This window comes from Lagenorhynchus albirostris, chromosome 15 (genome assembly GCF_949774975.1).
Source record: "Lagenorhynchus albirostris chromosome 15, mLagAlb1.1, whole genome shotgun sequence".
NCBI lineage: Eukaryota > Metazoa > Chordata > Mammalia > Artiodactyla > Delphinidae > Lagenorhynchus > Lagenorhynchus albirostris.
The window spans coordinates 17,649,721-17,670,709 of NC_083109.1; the positions used below are offsets into that span (position 1 = coordinate 17,649,721).

At 43.1% G+C, this 20,989-nt stretch overlaps 1 protein-coding gene across 2 annotated transcripts in view; it reads left to right on the forward strand.

Annotated features, from left to right (window-relative positions):
* PTPRT (protein tyrosine phosphatase receptor type T) overlaps nt 1-20,989 on the forward strand; it is a 1,083,394-nt gene that overhangs the window by 686,634 nt on the left and 375,771 nt on the right. For both annotated transcript variants that reach the window (XM_060122182.1, XM_060122183.1), the window contains exon 9: nt 4,770-4,879. In XM_060122182.1, the coding sequence (XP_059978165.1) occupies nt 4,770-4,879 (110 nt within the window). The remainder of the gene's footprint in view (nt 1-4,769; nt 4,880-20,989) is intronic.

Here is a 20,989-nt window from a genome sequence, read left to right on the forward strand (position 1 = left end):
TTAGATGAATGAAATACAACTGCGTGCATTAGTGGGGATGAATCTCAAAACAGCATTGAGTGGCAAATGCAAATCATGCAATACAAACACTCAGCTTTATGTATATAAAGGAAACCAGGAAAAACTAAATGATATTTTGTCTTGAGATAGATGTATATACTTATACCTCCAAATAAAGAGAATGATTAACATAAAATTCAGGATAATATGCATTTTTTTTGTTCATGGGGCGGAGAGTAGGAGTCAAGAGTGAAGGCACAAAGGATGGTCCAATGATACAGTGATGGTTTATTTCTTAGATTGGATAGTGGGTACCTGCATGTTCATTTCATAATTATTATTTAAATATACATGCGTTACACATAATTTTGTCGTATGTTTCACAAGAGAAACTCCTTAATGTAATGCAAAAATAATATGAACAAAAGTAATAAAATCCTAGGAATACAGTTTGTAAGAAATGAAAAAAACATTTTTAACTGGGAGACCTAAAAAGAAAACATTAAGAAATGAGAATTAATACAATATTACTGGCAGGAGGACTTGTTAGAAAAAAGGTGTCACTTGTCCCCCAGAGAAGTGAAGAATGCAAGGGAAATAAAGATTCTGATGGAACATTTTGGAAGTTTTGTAAAATTATTCTAGTATTCTTCTGGAAGAATACATGGGTATTGATAGTCCAGAAAACTTGCAAAAGAATGATGATATTTGGAAAGGACCTGTTCTACTGAGTACTAAAACATGCTATATCAACACAACAGAGAGATACTGTCAGAATAGAAGCTATGACTCAATGAAATAGAGCAGAAAGCCAACAACATATGCTAGAATATAAAATAATTTAATGTGATAATAAAATGGCATTTTAAATCACTGGGGAAAGTTTTGACTGGTCAATTTATTATCCTAAGAATATTGTAAAGAACTCTAGTGAGATTTCCATTTTGTACAGTACATAAAATTGATCCCAGATGGATTAAAGTGTTAGGTTTCAAAAGAAAAAGTTGAAGGCAGAAAATACAGATGACTATTCATCTGATGTTGGGTAAAAAAGAGAATTTGCTCTGAGCTAGTACGAAAGGAGGAGCCCAGGTGGCGGTCCCATCCCAGCCTGCATCTGATACAGCCTTCTTAGTGAGCAGCGCCAGCACCTCTCTGTTCAGCTCACCTTTCACCTCTTAAAGCTTCTCCAGGTTCCTGACGAAGCTCCTCCTCCAGGACACTTTGGGTAGATGGTTTCACTCTCTCTTCTCAAGAAAGTAGAGCCATTAGAGGACACCTCAACCCCCCTCTCCAGAGCACCTGCATATTTTCTTCCTCTTATCTCACAGAGGGAAGGATGCTCTCTTTCCCTGCCCTGGCATTTTCAGGACCCTACTAATGTCAGTTGTTTCCTCTCTCTTTCCTATCCTTCTACCTCTTACGTCAATTTTGGATTTTTTTCCTGGTTGCCTTTAATCATGCTATAACCTCTCCCTCTCTGAGAGGGGGCAGTACTTTAGCTCCATGTCTCATTCCTGCTCCTTCTTGCATTCGCCTCCCCTTCACAGCCAAAATGTTTACTCATCTCAACACAAGTAAACATTTTGTTTGTTTGTTTACTCGCCTCACCTTCCACTCTCTTCTCCACCCATTAAAAGATGACTTATGACACCAGTGTTCTCCCTAAATTACCGTTGCTCAGTTCACAAGTAACCTTGAAGACACTACATTCAGTGAGCAAACAGAAGGTTGCATCTTACTCGGCATCCACACCTGTCACTGTTAACCAATACCTTTCTGCTCCTCCCTTGGTTGCTTCAGTGACAGCCCACCTTCCTGGTTTTCTGTTGCCTCCCTGAACACGGCTTCCCAGTTTCCGAATTTCTTTGTTTTCTTTGTTAAGTTTGGAGTTCTTCTTGCCTTAGTCCTAGACTTGCTACTTTTGTTCTCCTCTGCACTCTGGCTACAAGATCTACTCCCTGCCCATGGTTTCAGTGCCTAAACATCGCTACCCACTGCCCCCACCCCACTGCTACAACATTGCCCCCTGGGTGTTCTGCATACTTGTCCAATGAATTATGACAGAACTGAGCTTGCCAGCTTCCTTTCCAAGACTAGGCATCGTCTAAGGCTCCCTTTCTATGAACAACCTCTGATCCACCCCACTGGTATGAAACAGAAGAGCTGGGGTTTTACCTTGACACGTCTCTTTCCTCCATCACCAGCAAATCACAGGAGCTCCTCCAAATCTCTGACACAGTCTAATTCTCTTCTACACTACCGTCACCCTGGTCCAAGCTACCATCTTCTCTCCCCAGGATGGCTTTTCTCCTTCCACACTTTCCTCCACAAAGCCACCCACTGCACTCCAACACCCACCCTCCCCAGGATTGTCCTAGTAGCTTCTACTTATCCATCGACCCTAACTTACTTTCTACTCATTATCCTGATTTGCCAGGCTAGATTTTCTCTGCTGGTTATAATTCTTCCAACACCTTATGCGTTTACCTCAAAGTCCTGATAACAACATTAAAAAACTAATTATGAGTGCAATTATTTAATGTAGTCTCCCTTTCCAGAATAGAAGCTTTATCAAGGATTTGACTATATCTTTCTCTGTCCCTGGTGTATCTGTAATGTCTATCACCAAGTCCCTTGGTCATATTAAGTATTCAATAAATATTTGTGGAAAGGATGACGGGATAAGGAAAAGCAATAAGAGATCTGAATACTTAGAAGTTTCTACATACCTAAAAGATTTAAAAAGCAAATGAAGAACTGACCAAACTATTGTAACCTATGCAAAAAAGCTTAAAAACAGATTATAAATCATAAGACAATGATGAACAGAAATGAAGAGTCATCCAGGAAAATGAGCACAGGGAATAGAGAGCATGTTCATAAAAGAATCAATGCAAATGGCCAATTAAACTGAAAAACAAATCTGTGCTCTCCAGTATTCTAAAAAAGGTACAACTACATATGCTTAATCTTTGAAATAGTCGTTGTTGTCATGGATTGGGAATTGGCATATCCTTCTGTTTGGGGAGCCCAGAATTGTGTGAACTTTCTGGAAGGCAATCTGGTAATTTATGTCAAAAGCCTTAAAGATAAAATAGTTCATTTACTTTGGCCCAATAAATTAATTTCCAAGAATTTATCTTAGGAACGTCAGCAGAGTTGCATTCAAATACCTATGTGTAAGAATGCTCATTTCAGTGTTATTATAATCATAAAGAATTCAAACCAACTTTAATGCCCAATAATAAAGGATTGGTGACTATAATGGGGCATATCCTGCTCTAAGTAGCCATTCAAATGCATGGCCCCAAAGAACATTTAAGGATTTTTTAAAAACTGTTACTGTTTAGCGATAAGAGAAGGTCACAACACAATATGCACAGTAGGAGTTTAATTTTTAAAAATAAAATATGTATATGCATAGTCATGTGACGATACTGGAAAAGTATCTCCAGTTACAGGGATTATGAGTGATTTTGTTCTTTTCTTTTTTAAAAAATCTTTTTTTGTAGATTTTTAATATTCAACAAATTCTGTGTATCATGTCCGTAATGAGAAAAACTAAATATATTTTAATTTAACAATAGGGAACTGATTGCAACATATGGCCGTGGCTATATCTAGAGAGGCACAGCATGATGATTAAGAGTATATGCTTTGAAGCTCACAGACAGGTGTTCACTTTCCTCTTTGCAACTTAAGAGCCATATGACCTTGAGCAAGTTATTTAATTCTCTGAGCCTCAGTTCCCTTATCAGCAGAAAGGAGATAATACTACCGGGCAGAGCTCTTTTGTAGCTTAAATGAAATAATGTATGTAGAATTCTGATCACAGAGTAAGCACTTAGTAAAAATACCTGTGTTTATAATGCCAAAATATAAATAGATTCTGTAATGACTTACATGAATTCATGATCCTCTAGGGGGTTATAACGGGAAGTTGGGGGAATCATTATTTTACGGTTCAGCATCTTCCAGACTGTCATAATGATGGTGGAATTCAGCAGGAGGATGCTGGCAGGAAGACTTATCTGGGTACAGAAACAACCCAGGAAAGGTTTTGCTCATTAGGGCAAAATGCTGGCATAGGTCATTGACTCATCTATTTGTCCAAGCAGCAAATGGTTGTTATGCATCTACCACGTGTCAGGCGTTGGAGACTCAGCAGCTAGACAAATGAGCTGCCCTCTAATTAGACTGAAGTTTCAAGGCACATAGTTCCTGGTAGATTCAGGGATTAGGAAACTATGGAAGCACTTCCTGTAGCTGGAGAAAGCTTGACAGGTTTGGGAAAATGATAGTGATGTTCACGTTGCATTCCTCAAATACCAATCCTAAGGCAAGAGTCTAATTCCAGAATCCTACTGCTGGCAGGGCTGGGACCTACAGATGTCCTCTTTACCCTGGTCAGTTTTAGTTCCAGAAGAAACTTGCTCAGAGCCTGCAGATGAAAAGCCATCGGTCTTCCAGAGAATTGGTTAGCCAACTATGGCCCATGGGTCAACTCCAGCCCTTGCCTGTTTCTAGAAATAAAGTTTTTTTGGAACACAGACATGCCCATTTATTTATGGATTGTCTATGGATGTTTTTATGCTGCAGGTGCCAAAGTTGAGTAGTTATAACAGGGACTGTATGGCCCACAAAGCCTAAAATATTTGTTATCTGACCGTTTACAGGATAATTTTGCTGACTCCTGTTCTAGGTCAATGAGGCTGGCGAAATGAGATGGAAGGTGACATCAAGTTCCTAATTTTTTCCTTCTGTAGTTCCAGGAGCTGTTCCTCTAGAGTCCATCCAAGGGGGTCCCTTTGAGGAGAAGATCTACATCCAGTGGAAACCTCCCAATGAGACCAACGGGGTCATCACGCTGTACGAGGTAAGGAGGCCCCTGTGCTGTATCAGTTGGCTTGGCTTTATTCAGTTTCCTTCAGCCTGATGTTGGCAAATACCTACTGTGTGCAGAGCTCCATCAAGGGCACAAAGGTGAGTGAGACACAACTTACTGGAAGGTTTCTGATAATACAGTGGGAAAAAAACACAGGGGCATCAATTGAGCTGTCTTGATAGCCCTAGTGACGAAGAAAATTGGGCATTGAAAGGATTATTGATCTCTTCAGCAAAGGCATTAGGACTCAAGGAGTCAGGTAGTCCTGGCACAGCTGAGCAGACCCAGGCCTGGCAAACAGTACTTGCAGTTCCTCTGGAAAATCACAACACTCACATGATTCCCATGGTACCCATATCAGTCCCTGGGCTTCCAGAATGGTCCCAATGTCATCCTCTAACTGGGGGTACATGATTCTTGAGCTTTAACGTTGCTCTGTGGCTAAGGCATATGGTGATGCCTTGGCCACAGAGCCAAGGTGATGGTGTTGAAAGCCCTTCTCCCAGGATTAACAGGGTCTTGTATCAGAGATGGAGCAGAATGTCCTTGGACAAGAATGTGGCCTCACTGAAAACTTTCAAAATTAGAATAAATGGTATAGAAGCTCATTGCAGAGCAGAAGCAAACAGTAAAACTTCAATAAGGCTGATATAGCTAAATGCTAATATTGGGATATGGGCGAGATGGACTTTCTTCCCACCCCTTGTGTTCTGAGACACCACAAGGTTGTTGATACAGATTATAATAAGAAAACGCAGCAATGCAGAGAAAGGGCATGGAAACTGAAGCTGGAAGGATAGAGTCTGGTATCCTAGTAGTCCTACCACCATCTCAAGTGACCTTTAGCAGGTTCTTCCTCTCTTCAAGCCTCAGTTTTCTCATCTGTAAGATGGGGGAGGTTAATCGTTGCTTCAGGGTTTCTCCAGGGAGTCTGAGAGGGGAAAGGTGATAGGCATCCCAGGCTGAAATACACTGTTGGCTCATGGAGGGACTAATGACTCTCAGCGCTTATGCAGAAAGGTACACCTGTTGAGAGAGAGCTTGGGGAAGAATATCGCCGCCATAAGGGAGGATGCGCTCTGGGGAGGAAAGTCAAGGAGTATTGAAGAGGGAGAAATATTCAGGGTAAATCTGATGGACACAAATTCGCTAGAGAGACCTGGACGGACCTCAGGGCTGAGGGAAGAGAAAACTGTCTTATCATGTACAGGGTGCTAGAGAAAACACCTTCAGGAAACACCTTATCTCACTCCATCCAGCGTTCCTCAGAGGCAGAGCTGTCTAACATCTCCATCTTGGAACATGGGCTTGGGAGAAGCATCCTTCCCAGGGATGCTGCTGAAGGAGAGGAGGTACTCATACTGATAGACCTTGCCTGCGACACATTCAAAACCTTATTAGGGAAGAAAGACTGGAAACTCAACTGAAACAAAACCCAGTCATTTAAAAGCTACACACTGTTCTTTGTAAAGCACAGGCTGCGATCATACACAGTCACATACACACTCACATACACACAGATGAGATAGACATCTACCCACCTGCCCTTTGTAAAGCAGAGGGAAAGGACCCAGGACTTAAGGTGTTAAGTTGCTTGGTGTTGTTATATAAATGGCTCTCAATGCCAGATGTTGAAGACTTTTGGAATTCACAGGCCAGTAACATTTCAAATGGTTTGGGGGAACCAACATAGAGGACTTTACCATCTTTTATTAACATTGTTTCATAAAAGACAATTTCAAAAATACAGAAAGGACATAATCTCAGAATAAAAGGCAGTCCTTTAAATCGAATAAATTTAGCTTTATGGGTAACTCATGACATTCTCCTTATTTTTTCCTCATTTTGCCTCGAATTGAGGACAGCTCTGGCGTGAAAAGACCCCGGTTCTTGTACCTACCTGCCTTTGGAGGCCACAGGTCTAGGCCACGTTGCAGGTAGAGTCATATCTCTGCACAGATTGCTTCCACAGGAGCAGTATCCCTCTTGCTGTAACAGGATTATGCACTGCGCTGGGCTAGGAGACCCTTGATTGTGATTCCACAGTAAGAAGAAAGAAATAGATGGAGAGAGAGCAAGAGTGCAGACATAGCTGTGAGTTAGACACACGGAGCACTAGCTCCCTGAAGGGGCTGCTGAACTCACGTTTGGCTGCTTGCTGCTCGAAAGCCAATACTTGAGAGACAGACGTGGGTTGGAAAGGAAAGTTTGCTTTATTCAGGAGGCTAGCAACCTGGGGAGAAGGCAGACTCATGTCCAAAAGCCAACTCCCCACTGCCAATCAGAGGGCAAGAGCTTTTAAAGGGGGAGTTTCAGGGATGTATGGGTGGAGGGAGGGGGTGAAGTGCAGCAAAGCACAGTGAGCTCTGACAGTCATCTTGGAATTGGTCATAGGGTGGTCTCATCAGCATCATATTGATTGTTTTAAGTACAGTTAATCTTCAGTTCCCGCGTCCGTTTGTTCCCACTTCCTTGAAGTTAGTTCTCGGAATTGTGTCAGATGGAGCGGCTTATGTCACGGCTACAGTCTGGTCATCGTGTAGTTAACTTCTTCCCCCTGGTGAGAGTTTCAGTATCTGCAAGATAGCTCAAAGAATGTGGCTCAGAATATTATCTGTAGCCCTTGAGGAAGAACTAAAGGTCTTTGACTTCGCTTAATGGCTAAACTATTATTACTTTGTTTTATTTGACTGCTCTCGTTTGTTTCTGCATTTCCTCACTTTAAATTTATTCTTTGGCTAAAGTTTTTCTACAGACAGGGGGCAGGCGGAGGACATGGCGGGTGGTTCTGTCCTGAGAAGGCCCCATAGGGTCCTGCTCTGTTCCAAAGGTAGACTCCTAGATGGCACGCTGTCTGGAACTCTAGGCACAAAGGTGCACACAGATTAGGACAACGCACCTTTCTTCTCACTTCTCTGTGAACCCAGTGCCTTGTGGATATTCAAAGACCAGTTGCTGGGATATTGGCGTTCCCATGAGGGACTCTACTGGAAACAGCTGTGGTGAGACACCTTCAGGTAGTTTCTTGGCTTCTCCTTAGGCTGTAATACAGAGAACCAGAGCTAGAAGGCGGCCGCTGTCTGACTTGTTTGAGCATTTGAGGTTACCTTTTGGGAATATGCCAAACTTCCGGGTTGACGCTGTGAAGGGACCTAAGGAGGTCATGGGCTTAGGCCTTATATGTTGACCATAAACATGGCTGTGACCATGTGTGTCACAAACCAGTGAGGCCTCAGAAGGTAAGAATGTTGACTTTGAGGTCAGGCAGCCTAGATGTGAATCCCAGCTCTGCCACTTCCTTGCTGTATAACCTTGGGTACATTAAGAAACTGCTCATTTATATTTATTAATAAACATAAATATATGTTTAGTACTGCGTTTGGCATTTAGAAATAGCATTGAAAAATATTAGCTCTTGCCATTACATAAAAATGAGGCCACTGAGACTTGGAGAGGTGAAATGTAAGGACCAAGGTTATGCAACTCATGGGTCCTGAATGCAAGTGCAGGTGTCTTGCCCCTTATCCAATGTGGTCCATGGACCAGCAGCATTGGCTGGTTAGAGATACAGCATCTCAGACCCCACCAGACTTCCTGAATCAGAGTCTTCATTTTACCAAGATCCCTGGGTGATTCACATGGGCATTAAAATTTGAGAAGCACGGCTCTAGACTGCACTGTTCTTCGGAAAGTTTCAGCAGGATGGGGAGTCTCCCCCATGCTGGGCTCAACCCAATCCTGCCTCAGATAGTGAGCAGGAGACCTTGCTTTTAAAGACATTTATAACAGAACATGTGTTTATGAGGCAATTTCCAAATGTAATTAGATGAAACCAATTTGATTTTTTAAATTAGGTTCTGGTTATAATTTCTAGAGAGAAATCCATAAATCACAAATCACCCTCTTCTGATCTCAGAAAGCACATTTTGTGGCAAGGAAAAATCAGACAACACAAATGGAAGAGAAATCCAGGATTGTCTGTGCCTTCCTATGTACAACCTTGGACGCAGCAAAGTCAAAAGCCAAAAAGAGGAGGGAGTGAAGAAGAGTTATAACTTTGTAAATATTGTAAAAATTGTTAAACACAGCAGGTCTAAGTAGTATGTCATATGTTAAGATTAAATTCCCTTCCCCGTGGGTCCAAGTCATAACCTGTGGGCCCACCCTTGGACAGTTCTGCCCTCCAAAATCGGAATGGTTTGATTATGTCCCATTCAGTCTCTGGGCTTCAGTCCCCTCTTTGTAATATAAAGCTGTCAAACTGTTCCAGGCTTCTACTGGGTAAAATTCAAAGGAAAAGCAAATCCACGCCAATCCCACACAACCAAAGTTTTACACCTCATTTTGGATTTGCTCTGCTGTTGAAACCTTGCCCGTGGCCAGAGACTTCAAAGGCAAAGCAGTGATGACCCTTGAAGGAAAACAACTCGTGTAAAGGCCCTGCAGTAGGAATGACTCTGGCCTGTTTGACAAGTAGGAAGGAGGTCAGAGTGACTGAAGCCTCGTGAGCATGGACGATGGTGATGAGGCCATGTGGAGAGTGGGTGGGTAGAGTCAGGTTACGCAAGGCTTCTAGAGTTTGCACTTTCTCCTGAGAGGAACAGAACACCCTAGGAGGATTTTCAGCAGAGGAGTGAAGGAATCATATTTTCATTCTTAAAAAAATCACCTGGCTGTTGTGTGGCTAGTGGCTGTGAGCACATGAGCATCTCAGGGACACCTGCAAAATGTGCCAGGAGGCAAGGACGTTTAACTCATCTGTGATGCTGCAGTGAGGGCTCAGCTATTTGCTGGAAGCCCTTCCATGCAGGTGGAAGAGGTGAAAACTTTGTCACATCTGCTTTTTCCTTGCTGCCTCTTTCTGGACTTTGACACCTTCCTTTCAGTGAGGAGTTCTTCTCTTGAAGAGCTCCCTGGAACCATGGACTTAGATTCTGGCCTCCTATCCCTAAGGGCTGGGAGTCTAGCCCCCTACCCTGATGCCACCCCAGGGCTGTGAAACGGCCTGATTCTCCAACAGCCACGACCTCTCTCCGTGCCCACGGAAGGGGGAGCTCAGAATGCTCATCAGAGCCCGCTGAAGCCAGCCTCGCCTCTGCTGCAGCAGGACGCATCAGGGTGCATAGCCCGTGGCCTCAGATCTTCGGGAATTTGTATTTTAGTGGAGACGCAGGGTGCGCTTCTGTGGTCACTTCCCCAGCAGGGCGACAGACAGTGCATGAAGAGAGGTCACGTCAGAGGCCCCGTGCCTACACACCCGCAGATCAGCATCACCTGGGAGCAGGTCAGACATGCAGCGTCTCAGGCCCCAGCTCATCCACTGAATCAGAGTCTGTGTCTTAACTAGGTGACTCACGCGCACATGAACATGGGAGAAGCAGTGGTGTAAGACACGTCCTAAAATGTCCTAATGTGGCTCTGGAAAGCTCTGCTTGATGCAGACACTGCAGTCCTTGGATGAATAACGTGGCGACTACATGAACTGAGGGAGGTCTCTGCTCACATGGGGTCCAGAGAGCTGAGGATTTTCACCAGGGACGTGGAAAGCATGCTATTTGCATAGACTCTTCCGGAGCCCTACTTGGGTTTGATGGGATATCAGGGTGCCCCAATCAGGGCCTGTAGGTGAAGAGGGTTGGCGTGACCCCTTCCACTCTGACTCTGCTCTTGCGAACAACAGGACTCCCCAAAAGCAGACCAGGCAACTGCAGACAGGCATGCAAGCCAGAATGCTGTCACAGGGGAAACAATCCAGTCAAACAGTTGCCTAAAAACTCCTCAGTAAAATCATTCAGAGACAAGCTGTTCAGAGTTCATGAAAAACAATAATATGTGTTTCAATTCAATTAATGGTTCTCGTCTCCGTCCAAAAATAAATATAAAACGGTGTGAGGGAATTGGGCCAGAAGATGCAGCCGGATTAACGTGTGCAAATTTTAAAAATTCAGACATGAGAAGCTTCCCAGTAAGCCTTTATGTTTAGCAGTCAAAATCACCAAGTTTCTAATTACAGTGTATAAATCTGAGAAGCTTAAAGGGAATGAGAGGACCCTAATGAGGCAGGAATGGGTGTCTTGATTATGCTAGAGTTGATTGACATTTATCCTGCAAGCTATTCTAGGCGCCTGGCGTTCAGAGTTAAATAAAACGCAGACTTCGCCTCAGTAAAACAAGGCGGCATTCCTGTGCAGAAGCCCCTTTAAAAGTCGGGATAGGTTGGAGGGTCGTCAATATTTTTCCAGCATATAGACAGTTGCATTTGATCTGAACCAAACGCATGGGCCCCAGGAATCAGCATTCCATCCGAGTGCATTGCAGGAAGGCCAGGCATGTGTTCTGAGCCGGAGAGGAGTTCTGCGCAGGACCAGTGCAGACAAGCACTGATGGAGAGAGGGGCCAGCTGCGTGATGAGCTCAGAGCAGGCTCTCAGAGAAAGGCCCGGGGGAGGTGCTGCCTCCTTTTGGATGTTCATCCTCCTGCCTTCTCTTGGCTTGGCCGTAATGACCTCTCAGGGCTCGGTCACCCAAGACAGGCTTATGGCTCCAGTCCACAGAGGGTCAGTAGGGAGGATGGGATGTGGTCTTCGATGGGCAGGAGGTAGTAGAGGCAGGAAGTGACTAGCACAGCCCAAAGCAAGAATTTGCATAATTCAAGCTGGATCTACATTAATTACGATGTACAATTTGCATAATGCAGGCGGCTAGTGGGTGTAACATGAACCGGGCTGGTAACTAGGAAAAAGGCTCTTATTTCTTTTGAATCGTTTAAGCCATAAGTATGGGAATCATCCATTCCTCCCACCTGCCACACATCAAATACTCTAGAAAGTTCCACCCAGGCCAGGTCCTACGACACCACCTCCACCACCACAGTGTTCTGAGCACTGATCTGATGCCTGGACCACTTCAGAACCTCCCTGCCGATCCCCCATCCACACTTCCCCTATGCCACTTCCCCACGTTGCAGCCAGACAGAGTATCTTGAAAAGTAAATTCAGTCATGTTACTTCCCTGCTTTGGCTTCGTCTTAACTTTAGAGCCCCGGATGATCTGGCCCCTCTAACTCCATCTCCTGCCTCTCTTCCCACTGTTTTCTGTGTACCAGCCCCTCTGGCTTTCTAACACTTCCTCCAGCTCATCCAGTTCTTTGCAGCCCATGTGACTTTGTGAATGCTGTCCCTTCTGCCTATAGCACTTTTTACTTTATGTTTCTTGTGGCTGGTTCCTTCCTATCCTCCACCTCCAAGAGGCTTTTTCCCTGTACTGTCCATTTTCTCCAGCAATTTGCTTATTTCTGTCATACCGTTTTTACAATCTGCACTTATTTTGTTTGTGTGCTGTAGCATCATCTAGTCCCCTACCGGACTTTTAGCCCCATAAGGGTACGGGCCGTGTGCTGGTTATTTTATGTGTCAACTTGACTGGGCCACGGTGCCCAGATATGAGGTCAAACATTATTCTGGATGTTTTTGTGATGGTGTTTTTGGATGAGATGAACATTTAAGCCAGTGGACTTTGAGGAAAGCAGATTGCCCTCCATAGTGTGGGGGGGCCTCACTATGGAGGCCCTCTGAGTTGAAGCTCAGAATAGAACAAAAGACTGAGCTCCCCTGAGCAAAAGATGGAATTCTGCCCAGAGACGACCTTCAGAACTGAACTGTGAAACTAGCTCTTCCCTGGTTCTCCAGCCTGGTGGAGAACTCATCTTGAACTGACACTGGTCATATTTGTTTTTGCTTTTTAGTGTGTCCTCAGGACCTAAAAGAAAAGTTTGCACATCATATGTGCTCAATAGATATTCCTTATATGGATGTGTAGATTTGTACTTTATCTTAATAAGGGGTAATGGTGAAATTTTGTCTGACAAGTTGAGTGGTTCTCAAGCCTGGCTGAAAATGAGAATCATACCTTGAGAGCTCCAAAACATATCATAAATACAATGGTAGGTGGATACATAAATAGATGGATGGATGGATGACTGAATGCTTAGGCATCATTGTATTCCAAATAAATCAGAATATCTGGAGGGAAAGTTCTATCCATGTGGAGTTTTTTTTTTTTTTTTTTAAGTGCTTTGGGAAATTTTAGTGTACATCCAAGGTTGGGAAGAAGCATTCCATAACATGCATCCAGTCAGTCCACTCTGATATGTTATCCTAGCTAAATACCTGCTAAATAAACACAGTCATGGCTCTGGCTTTCCCCTGCCTTCATTTTCACTCTTCTGGAATACAACATTGTCTGATGTTACACTATAGCCAGCTCAAACTCATGCCCGTGCAGATGCTAGGCACTAATTATGTTAAGGCTCAAATTCAAGAAGCATTGGCTTTTTTTCCCTCAAGTTTGCTAAACAATTTGTGGAATAATTGAAGACACACAAGACCGGATCAGTCCGTCAATATCCCTTTGCATTTCGTGAATGGCATCTTGCAGCTCTGACAGCAGAATCCACCATGGACTTTACCTTACAAATACCTTCCCCTCTCCTTTTACAGTAGAAGTTAGTTCTGTTGTTTATTTGTGAGATTTACAAAAAGGCATACGCACACCCAAAGCTTCATAGATTTTCCCACAGGCTTTCCCTAAGTCTTAAAAGTCAGAGACCTGGGATGTCAAGGAGCCGTTTTTCCTAACCCTCAGCCCATTACTCGTCCTCCGTAGGATGTTCCTCTGCCGCATACAGGTCTGCTGGGCTGACAGGCTGGTTGAAAGGAATGATTTCTGGCACTCTGAGTCTGGAAGGAAAGGAAGTTGCCTTCTGATATGAATAAGTTGCATTTATGTAAGTGGGACCATTAGAGCTGCCTGTCATCCACTTTTAGCATACCAAGAATGCCCATATATTAGCCTCGGGGTGTTTCTTTCTTTTTTTTTTTTATTACAACACAGGTATTTGTGATGGAGCCAGGTAATGTGACAGTAGGAATCAACAGATGCATAGCACTTGTTACCTGAAGAACAGCAAATCATGTTCTCCTGGCAATAAAAAGGTTTTCACAATAAACATTAGTCATTCAACTTAGCTGTAAAGAAAGCAGTAGGAGTTACTGCATGGAAAATATTCCCACAGTGAGCACACGTGGACCAGTATATTTGTCTTGGTGTATGTGTTTATAAGCATGTAGGTTTGCGAGTGTATGTAGCTGTAACATGGCACGTGTATGCACGTATGTATTTGTTCACATGTGCGTGTGAAGCCTCTACCCTTGGGCTGTACCCTTAGTCCCCATTGCATCCTTGGAATTGCTCTACTTTTTTTGGAGAGTTAACTATAGTAGATTTCAGAGGCACAGGGCTCTATGTCTGTTTTCTCCTTGCCTCGAGAAACTCCAGGTCATTTCCTATCCGTGTCATAGGAATGTCTCGATGGGCTCCCAGCTGTTTCTCATGAACTTCTGCCGTAATTCCTCTCCAGAGCTTTTGCTAAAGGAAAATTTGAATTAAAAAAAAACCCTGCAGGTTAAATTTAATCCTGTGCATTTACAGTTGTCCTAAGAGAGTGGAGGGAGGGAAATGAAAGGGTCGTTCTGCATTTGGCCAGCCGGGCTCTCCTTCACGTTCCTTACGTGGGAGGGAAACTGTGTTTTGATGTACTGTGCATCCGGTGGGCTTTGTGAGGAGTGGCCTGTACACACAGCCACGTGCCTACTGATGGAACCCTCTCTTTGGCTACCTGGTCCTCTCAATAAACTATGCCCAGAGGCAGTGTTTAAGCTGCCGAGTGTCTCTTTAAACATCAGAAGTTGTTCTTTTTTCATCTCAGATGTTTTACCTTATTACTCCTGTTGGATTTCCACCTGGACAGGGCAGTGTGGCACGGATTTGGCGCTTTTAACTGGCTGGCTCTTTCCTTTGTGTTTTGGTCAGAACAGCTCTTTGTTTGGGACTAAAAACTGAAGAGGGGTTGTGAGTGTTCATCTATCATCAAGGCATTTGAGCCTTCATCCTGAAGTCTCTGGAGGCTGGAATTCAAATTTATGATTCAGAGATTATCCTTTCATGGGTCTCAGGAGATGGCAGATGGATTTCTTCCCCTCACTCTGATCCTTTTCTCTGGCTACTTTTTCTTCATTCTTCACCAAGAGAAGAGTAGTAGTTCCTTAAACTTTATACCCAAGTATGGGATGTTGGCCTATATCATTATGGACTCAATGCATGCATGCATGCACACATGCATTCATGCATACCAGGTCTTTTTCAGAGCCCTTCAAAATATATATCATAAAAATCACCATTGCTTTGCTTTCTTGGTGTCCCTTTTATTTTATGCATTGTTTTAGCATACGTGTATCATTGCAAGTCAAATAGTGAATTATGCTATTAGGAAATTAAAGGTCGACTTTTAGTTTGCCATAGCTAAGTGAGTCCCTTTTGAGTGAGTCCCTTTTCCTACCTGGTCCTTGGTCTCTACAGCTCTGACCTAGGAGAACTGGACCAGTTAGATTCAAAGGATCCTTCCTACTTTGACCTACGACTCAGGTGTCCAAAATTGAATTAATCTTACTCTTTGTTTCATGAAATACTTTCCTCATTGGTCTGTGCATGACCCCTTTTTGTATCTATTCATTATTTCATTTTGCAATTACACACCAGCTACCGAGACAACCAGAACTTTGACAATATCTTATAGACTTACGAGCTCCTCCCACCCCAACCTACTGACTCCTCCTGCTAACCTGAATGTTATATACAATTCCTTTGTATTTCATATGGCTTTACTATTCATATAAATTCCTTAAAGTCATATTATTTTGTTTTGTTAGTCCTTTAACTTCAATAAAGGATTTTCCGTTGTATATAATCTTTTAGCATTTTTATCCCATATCATGTTGCCAGTAGTCATCCCTTTGATGAGTGCAGCTGCAGCATGCTCATCTTGACTGCTGTATAATATTCCATTGCGTGCAGATAGTACAACACATTGATTCATAAGCCCTTGATAGGCATCAGGGTTACTTCTAGGATGTTGCCTTTATCAACTGTGAAGATATGAGCATCCTTGTACATATCTCCTGTTGCATATGTGCAAGATTTTCTTTTGAGTTTATATCCAGAGACTAAGTCATATGGTAAAGTAATGTTCAACTTTACAAAAAAAAAAGTGGAATTATTTTCCAAACTAGGCTCAACGATTTACCCTCATGTCGGCAAAGTATGAGAGCTTCTATGATTCCAAATCCTCTCCAATATTGGTCTGGTCAAGAGTCTTAATTTTGACCAGTTAAATAGGTATAAAATGGCATCTTTTTGTTGTCTTGCTTTGTATTCCCTCAGTCATTAATAAGGTTGAATATCTTTTCAGATATTTGCTACTCATTTGTATTTACTTTTTGTGGGAGGTGTATTCATGTATTTTGCACATTTTCTACTGGATTATCTGCCCTGATCTTATTGATATGTAGTCTTTCTTTATATGCTTTTTATACTATTTTGTCAGTTATGTGTATAACTTGCATTTTTACTTCCTGTAAGGTATCTTTTGATAACAGAAGCCCTTAATTATAACGTAGTCCATTTTATCAGTCTTCGCTTATCTAATAAGCACATTCTGTGTCCTTAAGTAACTATTCCCCAAACCAAGGTGAGAAAGATGATTCCCTATATTTCTACTAAAAACTGTATAGTTTTGTTCTCTAAATATAAGTCCTTTGTTTATCTACAGTTAATTTTTGTGTATGGTGTGAGATGAGGTGCAAAATTCATTTTTTCCTCTGTGGATAAATACTTTCCCCAGGTCCTTTTAATGATAGCCTGCTCTTTCCTTGTTCTCCCAGGCCGTATCTGACATAGGCCGAAGTTCCTTATACACATTCATCTGTTTCTGAGCTTTCTATTCCGGTGGCCACCATCTATAACAGCCGCACTCAGAGTTATTAGAGCTTCACAGTTAATCCTGATCTCTAACAGAGCTCGTCCCTCCTCCTCATTCTTTAGAAATATCTTGGCTATTCTTGCCCTTGGCTCTTTCACGTTAGAATTTAGTTTTCCAATTTAATGACAAGCCCTGTTGTAGTTTTGATTAGAATTACATTGAATATATGAAACAACATGGTGGGTAATTTACATCTTTACAGTCTTAAATCTCTTTGTATTTATGTGAGTTTTTGTTACTGTCTCCCAGAATTTTATTACATTACCTATAGAAATAATGCATTTCACATTAAATCCCAATTGCTAACTTAGGTCTCAAAGACCTTGCACCTTGGATTCTCTTTTCCTCTTTAGTCTGGTCTCACTGGCCTTCTTTTTTTTTTTTTTTTTTTTTTTTTGCGGTATGCGGGCCTCTCACTGCTGTGGCCTCTCCCGTTGCGGAGCACAGGCTCCAGATGTGCAGGCTCAGCGGCCATGGCTCACGGGCCCAGCCGCTCCGCGGCATGTGGGATCCTCCCGGACCGGGGCACAAACCCGCGTCCCCTCCATCGGCAGGCGGACTCTCAACCACTGCGCCACCAGTGAAGCCCCCTCACTGGCCTTCTTTAACATCCTCTAACAAGTTAAGCTCCCTCCTGCCTCAGGCTCTTTGCACATGGAGTTCTTCGTTGACAGAAATCTCTTCCACCTCCTTGCAATGGCCAACTCATTCTCATACTACAGGGATGGGCGAGTACGCTCCTTCCTCAGAGAGGCCCTGCCTAACAGTGTTAAAGTAGGACTCGACCCGCTCACCATTATTCTCTATCACTGCTGCCATTTCCTGAATAATATGTGTCACAATTCATAATTATTGTGTATTTAATTATAAATGTATCTCCCTATATTGTAAGTGCCATGAAGGCAGGACCCACATACATATTACTCACCACTGGAGAGCCCAGTGCCTTACGCACTGCCTGGAAAACAGCAGGTGAATATGTCTATCTATGTCTATGTCTATATCTATATCTATATAAATGAATGAAGATTGGAGAGGTTTCCTTTGATGGTAGGAGTACAGTGATAGTTATGAGTCAGTTTGCATCAGTTAGCCTACAGATATGATCTGATATGACCATGTAAAATCGTAAGATTATGCCCTAAGTCCTATAATAATTTATAATAGGCCGCATGAGGTTCCAGTGACCAGTGAGTTTACATAACACTCATAGAACTCAGCTGAAAATGGTAAACTTGTCAAGGTTAGGGATCCATTTTTTTACAGTTGCATCTCAGGTACCTTAAACAGTACCTGGCATAAAGTAGGTACTCAGTAAGTATTTGTTTAATGAATAAAACTGTATTCCAAACTTGAATCAAGGTTAAGGCAACAGCTGCAATAGATATTGAAATATCTAATTCCTTATGATTTCGTGATTTTTAAAAGGAATTTATTCTTTGTTAATGTGAGTGACATTACAACAACAGTACATGGTGTTAGAAAGATGGGGGGTGCAAAGTCACCCCCAATTCCCACTCCCTCACAGACCAACCATTTTCACAAGGGTTTATTTTTTTTCTAGTCCTCATGCAGTGACATCTTTTGCTTGATTATGACCACGCTGCAAAACTTGGGTTTTCACTCTGTCAAACATTTTCCAGTTTCAATGTAATCTACTTAACTATCCCATTTAATGGCTCTCTGCTCCCCTGAGCATATAGGCCATATTTTACTTTCTAATCATCCGATTTGGGGATATGTTGATTGATCTTCCCAGAATGTAAGACACAATTTTTAGCATAGGGTAAGAGGGACCTGGATCTTTTTAGAGCTGGTTAGCAGTGTTTGAACTTCTGCTTTCCTTTTGCTTCTCCGTAGGTTTGTCAGTAGCAATCAGAGCCAATCACATGCCTTCCGTTGATTGTAGAACTGTGCTCAAAATAATAGCTCTCTCTGTTCAATAGGAATGGATCTAAGGGAGCAGAGTAGAACAATATGTACAAATTCAGATAGAAATCTGTAAACCCAGAGTTAGAAGTGGTGGTCATATTTTCCTCCTTCTTTTAGAATGTAAGTCTCCATTTGCTTATTTCTTAACAAATGGAGGTGAATACGGGGTATGTGTGTGCTCCCACTCTTCCCGAATACCATCCCTGTGATAGACGTCCAGGGTACACTCTGCCATTGAACTCTGACCTGCCTCAGAATCCCTCTTGATGTGGCATTCTAGGTGGTCATGGTGTCACTTGTGATGCTTAACTGCCCTCTTTGTCCTTTCCCACCTTCTGTGTAAATGTGCTCTCTGCAGTTCTGGAAGGCAGTTCTTTTTACTAACTGTGGGACTGCCTGGAATAAGGGGCCAGTGCTATGGAGTCCTTCCTGAAGAAGGTGCCAGAGGTGAGAAAGTCTGCACTAGAACAACTTATCCAGAGAGTTTTCATGACTGTGTCTAAAACACAGAGCCACAGGAAGACAGGAGCATGTGTAGAGGTTTCAAGACCTTACTGGAACTTTCCCTAAGGACCTTGTATATATAACCAGCTCTGTGCACTCCCCGCCAACACATGCGTTCTGTAATCTTAGCCTTCCCCAGCTACTTTTTATAACAATATTACAGAAAGTTTGGATGTCAGAGAAAAAAAATCACCTATAATCTCTCCCCGTAGGACAACAATTATTTTGCCTTGTATATATATTTTTAATTTATTTTTGGCTGCCTTGGGTCTTCGTTGCTGCACACGGACTTTCTCTAGTGTTGTGGTGAGCGGGGGCTACGCTTCGTTGCGGTGCGCGGGCTTCTCATTGCGATGGCTTCTCTTGTGGAGCACGGGCTTTAGGCGCACAGGCTTCGGTAGTTATGGCACGCAGGCTCAGTAGTTGTGGCTCAGTGCTCTAGAGCGCAGGCTCAGTAATTGTGGGGCACGGGCTTAGTTGGTCTGCGGCATGTGGGATCTTCCCAGAACAGGGCTCGAACCCATGTCCCCTGCATTGGCAGGCGGATTCTTAACCACTGTGCCACCAGGGAAGTCCTTTGCCTTGTATTTTATCTTTGTTAATATGCATACATCTTTTACCTAACTATAATTACATAAAATTTGCTATCATAATTTTTTATTAAGCATTTTATCACAACCATGATGCTTTTATAGCACCATGGAAACAGCTTATCTTTTCTAATGATTGTATAATTGCCCATTCAGTGTATATACTCTAATTTACTTATCCACTCCCCTCTTTTTTTCCATATTTCTGAAAACACTGTAATAAACCTCATGCCTATGGTGATGGTATATCGTGATGGACGGAACATGGCCTTCAGATCAGATTGACCTGGATCTAAAATCCTGGTTCTAACGTTACCTGGATGGAAGACTTCGGGGGCACATTAACCACTCTGAAATTGCGTTACTGTATATGCTTAATTTTTTTTAAATGCATGTAGGAGAAGTAATATCAAGCCTACAATTCGAGAGTATCATAAGAATTAGATGTATGTTGCCAGTAGCCATTCATTGTCATGGCTGGTTTTCTTTCCCCTCTTTTTGGTGTATTTCTATTTTAGACATTCACCCACATGAAATTACAGGGTTGAATAGAAGGAAGACTTTTGTAACTCTTGATACATATTGGCAAATTGTCCTCCAACTGGATTGCAGCAGTGTGCGTGTATGTTTTGAGTCCTGCGTTGAGCCAGTCACTGTGTCTGGGAAGCAGGCCTTTGGCAGCCCAGCAGAGGTTTATATCAGCTTTACCAATCCCCTCAGAGCAGGCTGATGTGTGAAGAGCTCATCACACATGTTGGCAGAGCCATTTGCACTCTCCAAGGATGTGCTGGAAACGCTTTGGGCTCATCAATTTATTGTTCACTACTCCTCCCCTTTGCCTTCAAGTAGCAAGTATAGTGCCTGGCTTCCAAAAGTCTCCCAGAAGGTCCTGGGGACTCCGCCAGAGCTCTGAACTGGGGACTCAAAACTAGTCCCTGGGGCTTCCCTGGTGGCGCAGTGGTTGAGAGTCCGCCTGCCGATGCGGGGGACACGGGTTCGTGCCCCGGTCCGGGAAGATCCCACATGCCGCGGAGCGGCTGGGCCCGTGAGCCATGGCCGCTGAGCCTGCGCGTCCAGAGCCTGTGCTCCGCAACGGGAGAGGCCACAACGGTGAGAGGCCAGCGTGCCGCAAAAAAAAAAAACACTAGTCCCTGTAGGCTCCGCCACTGCTTTACTCTGCTACACTACCTGTTACGCCCTC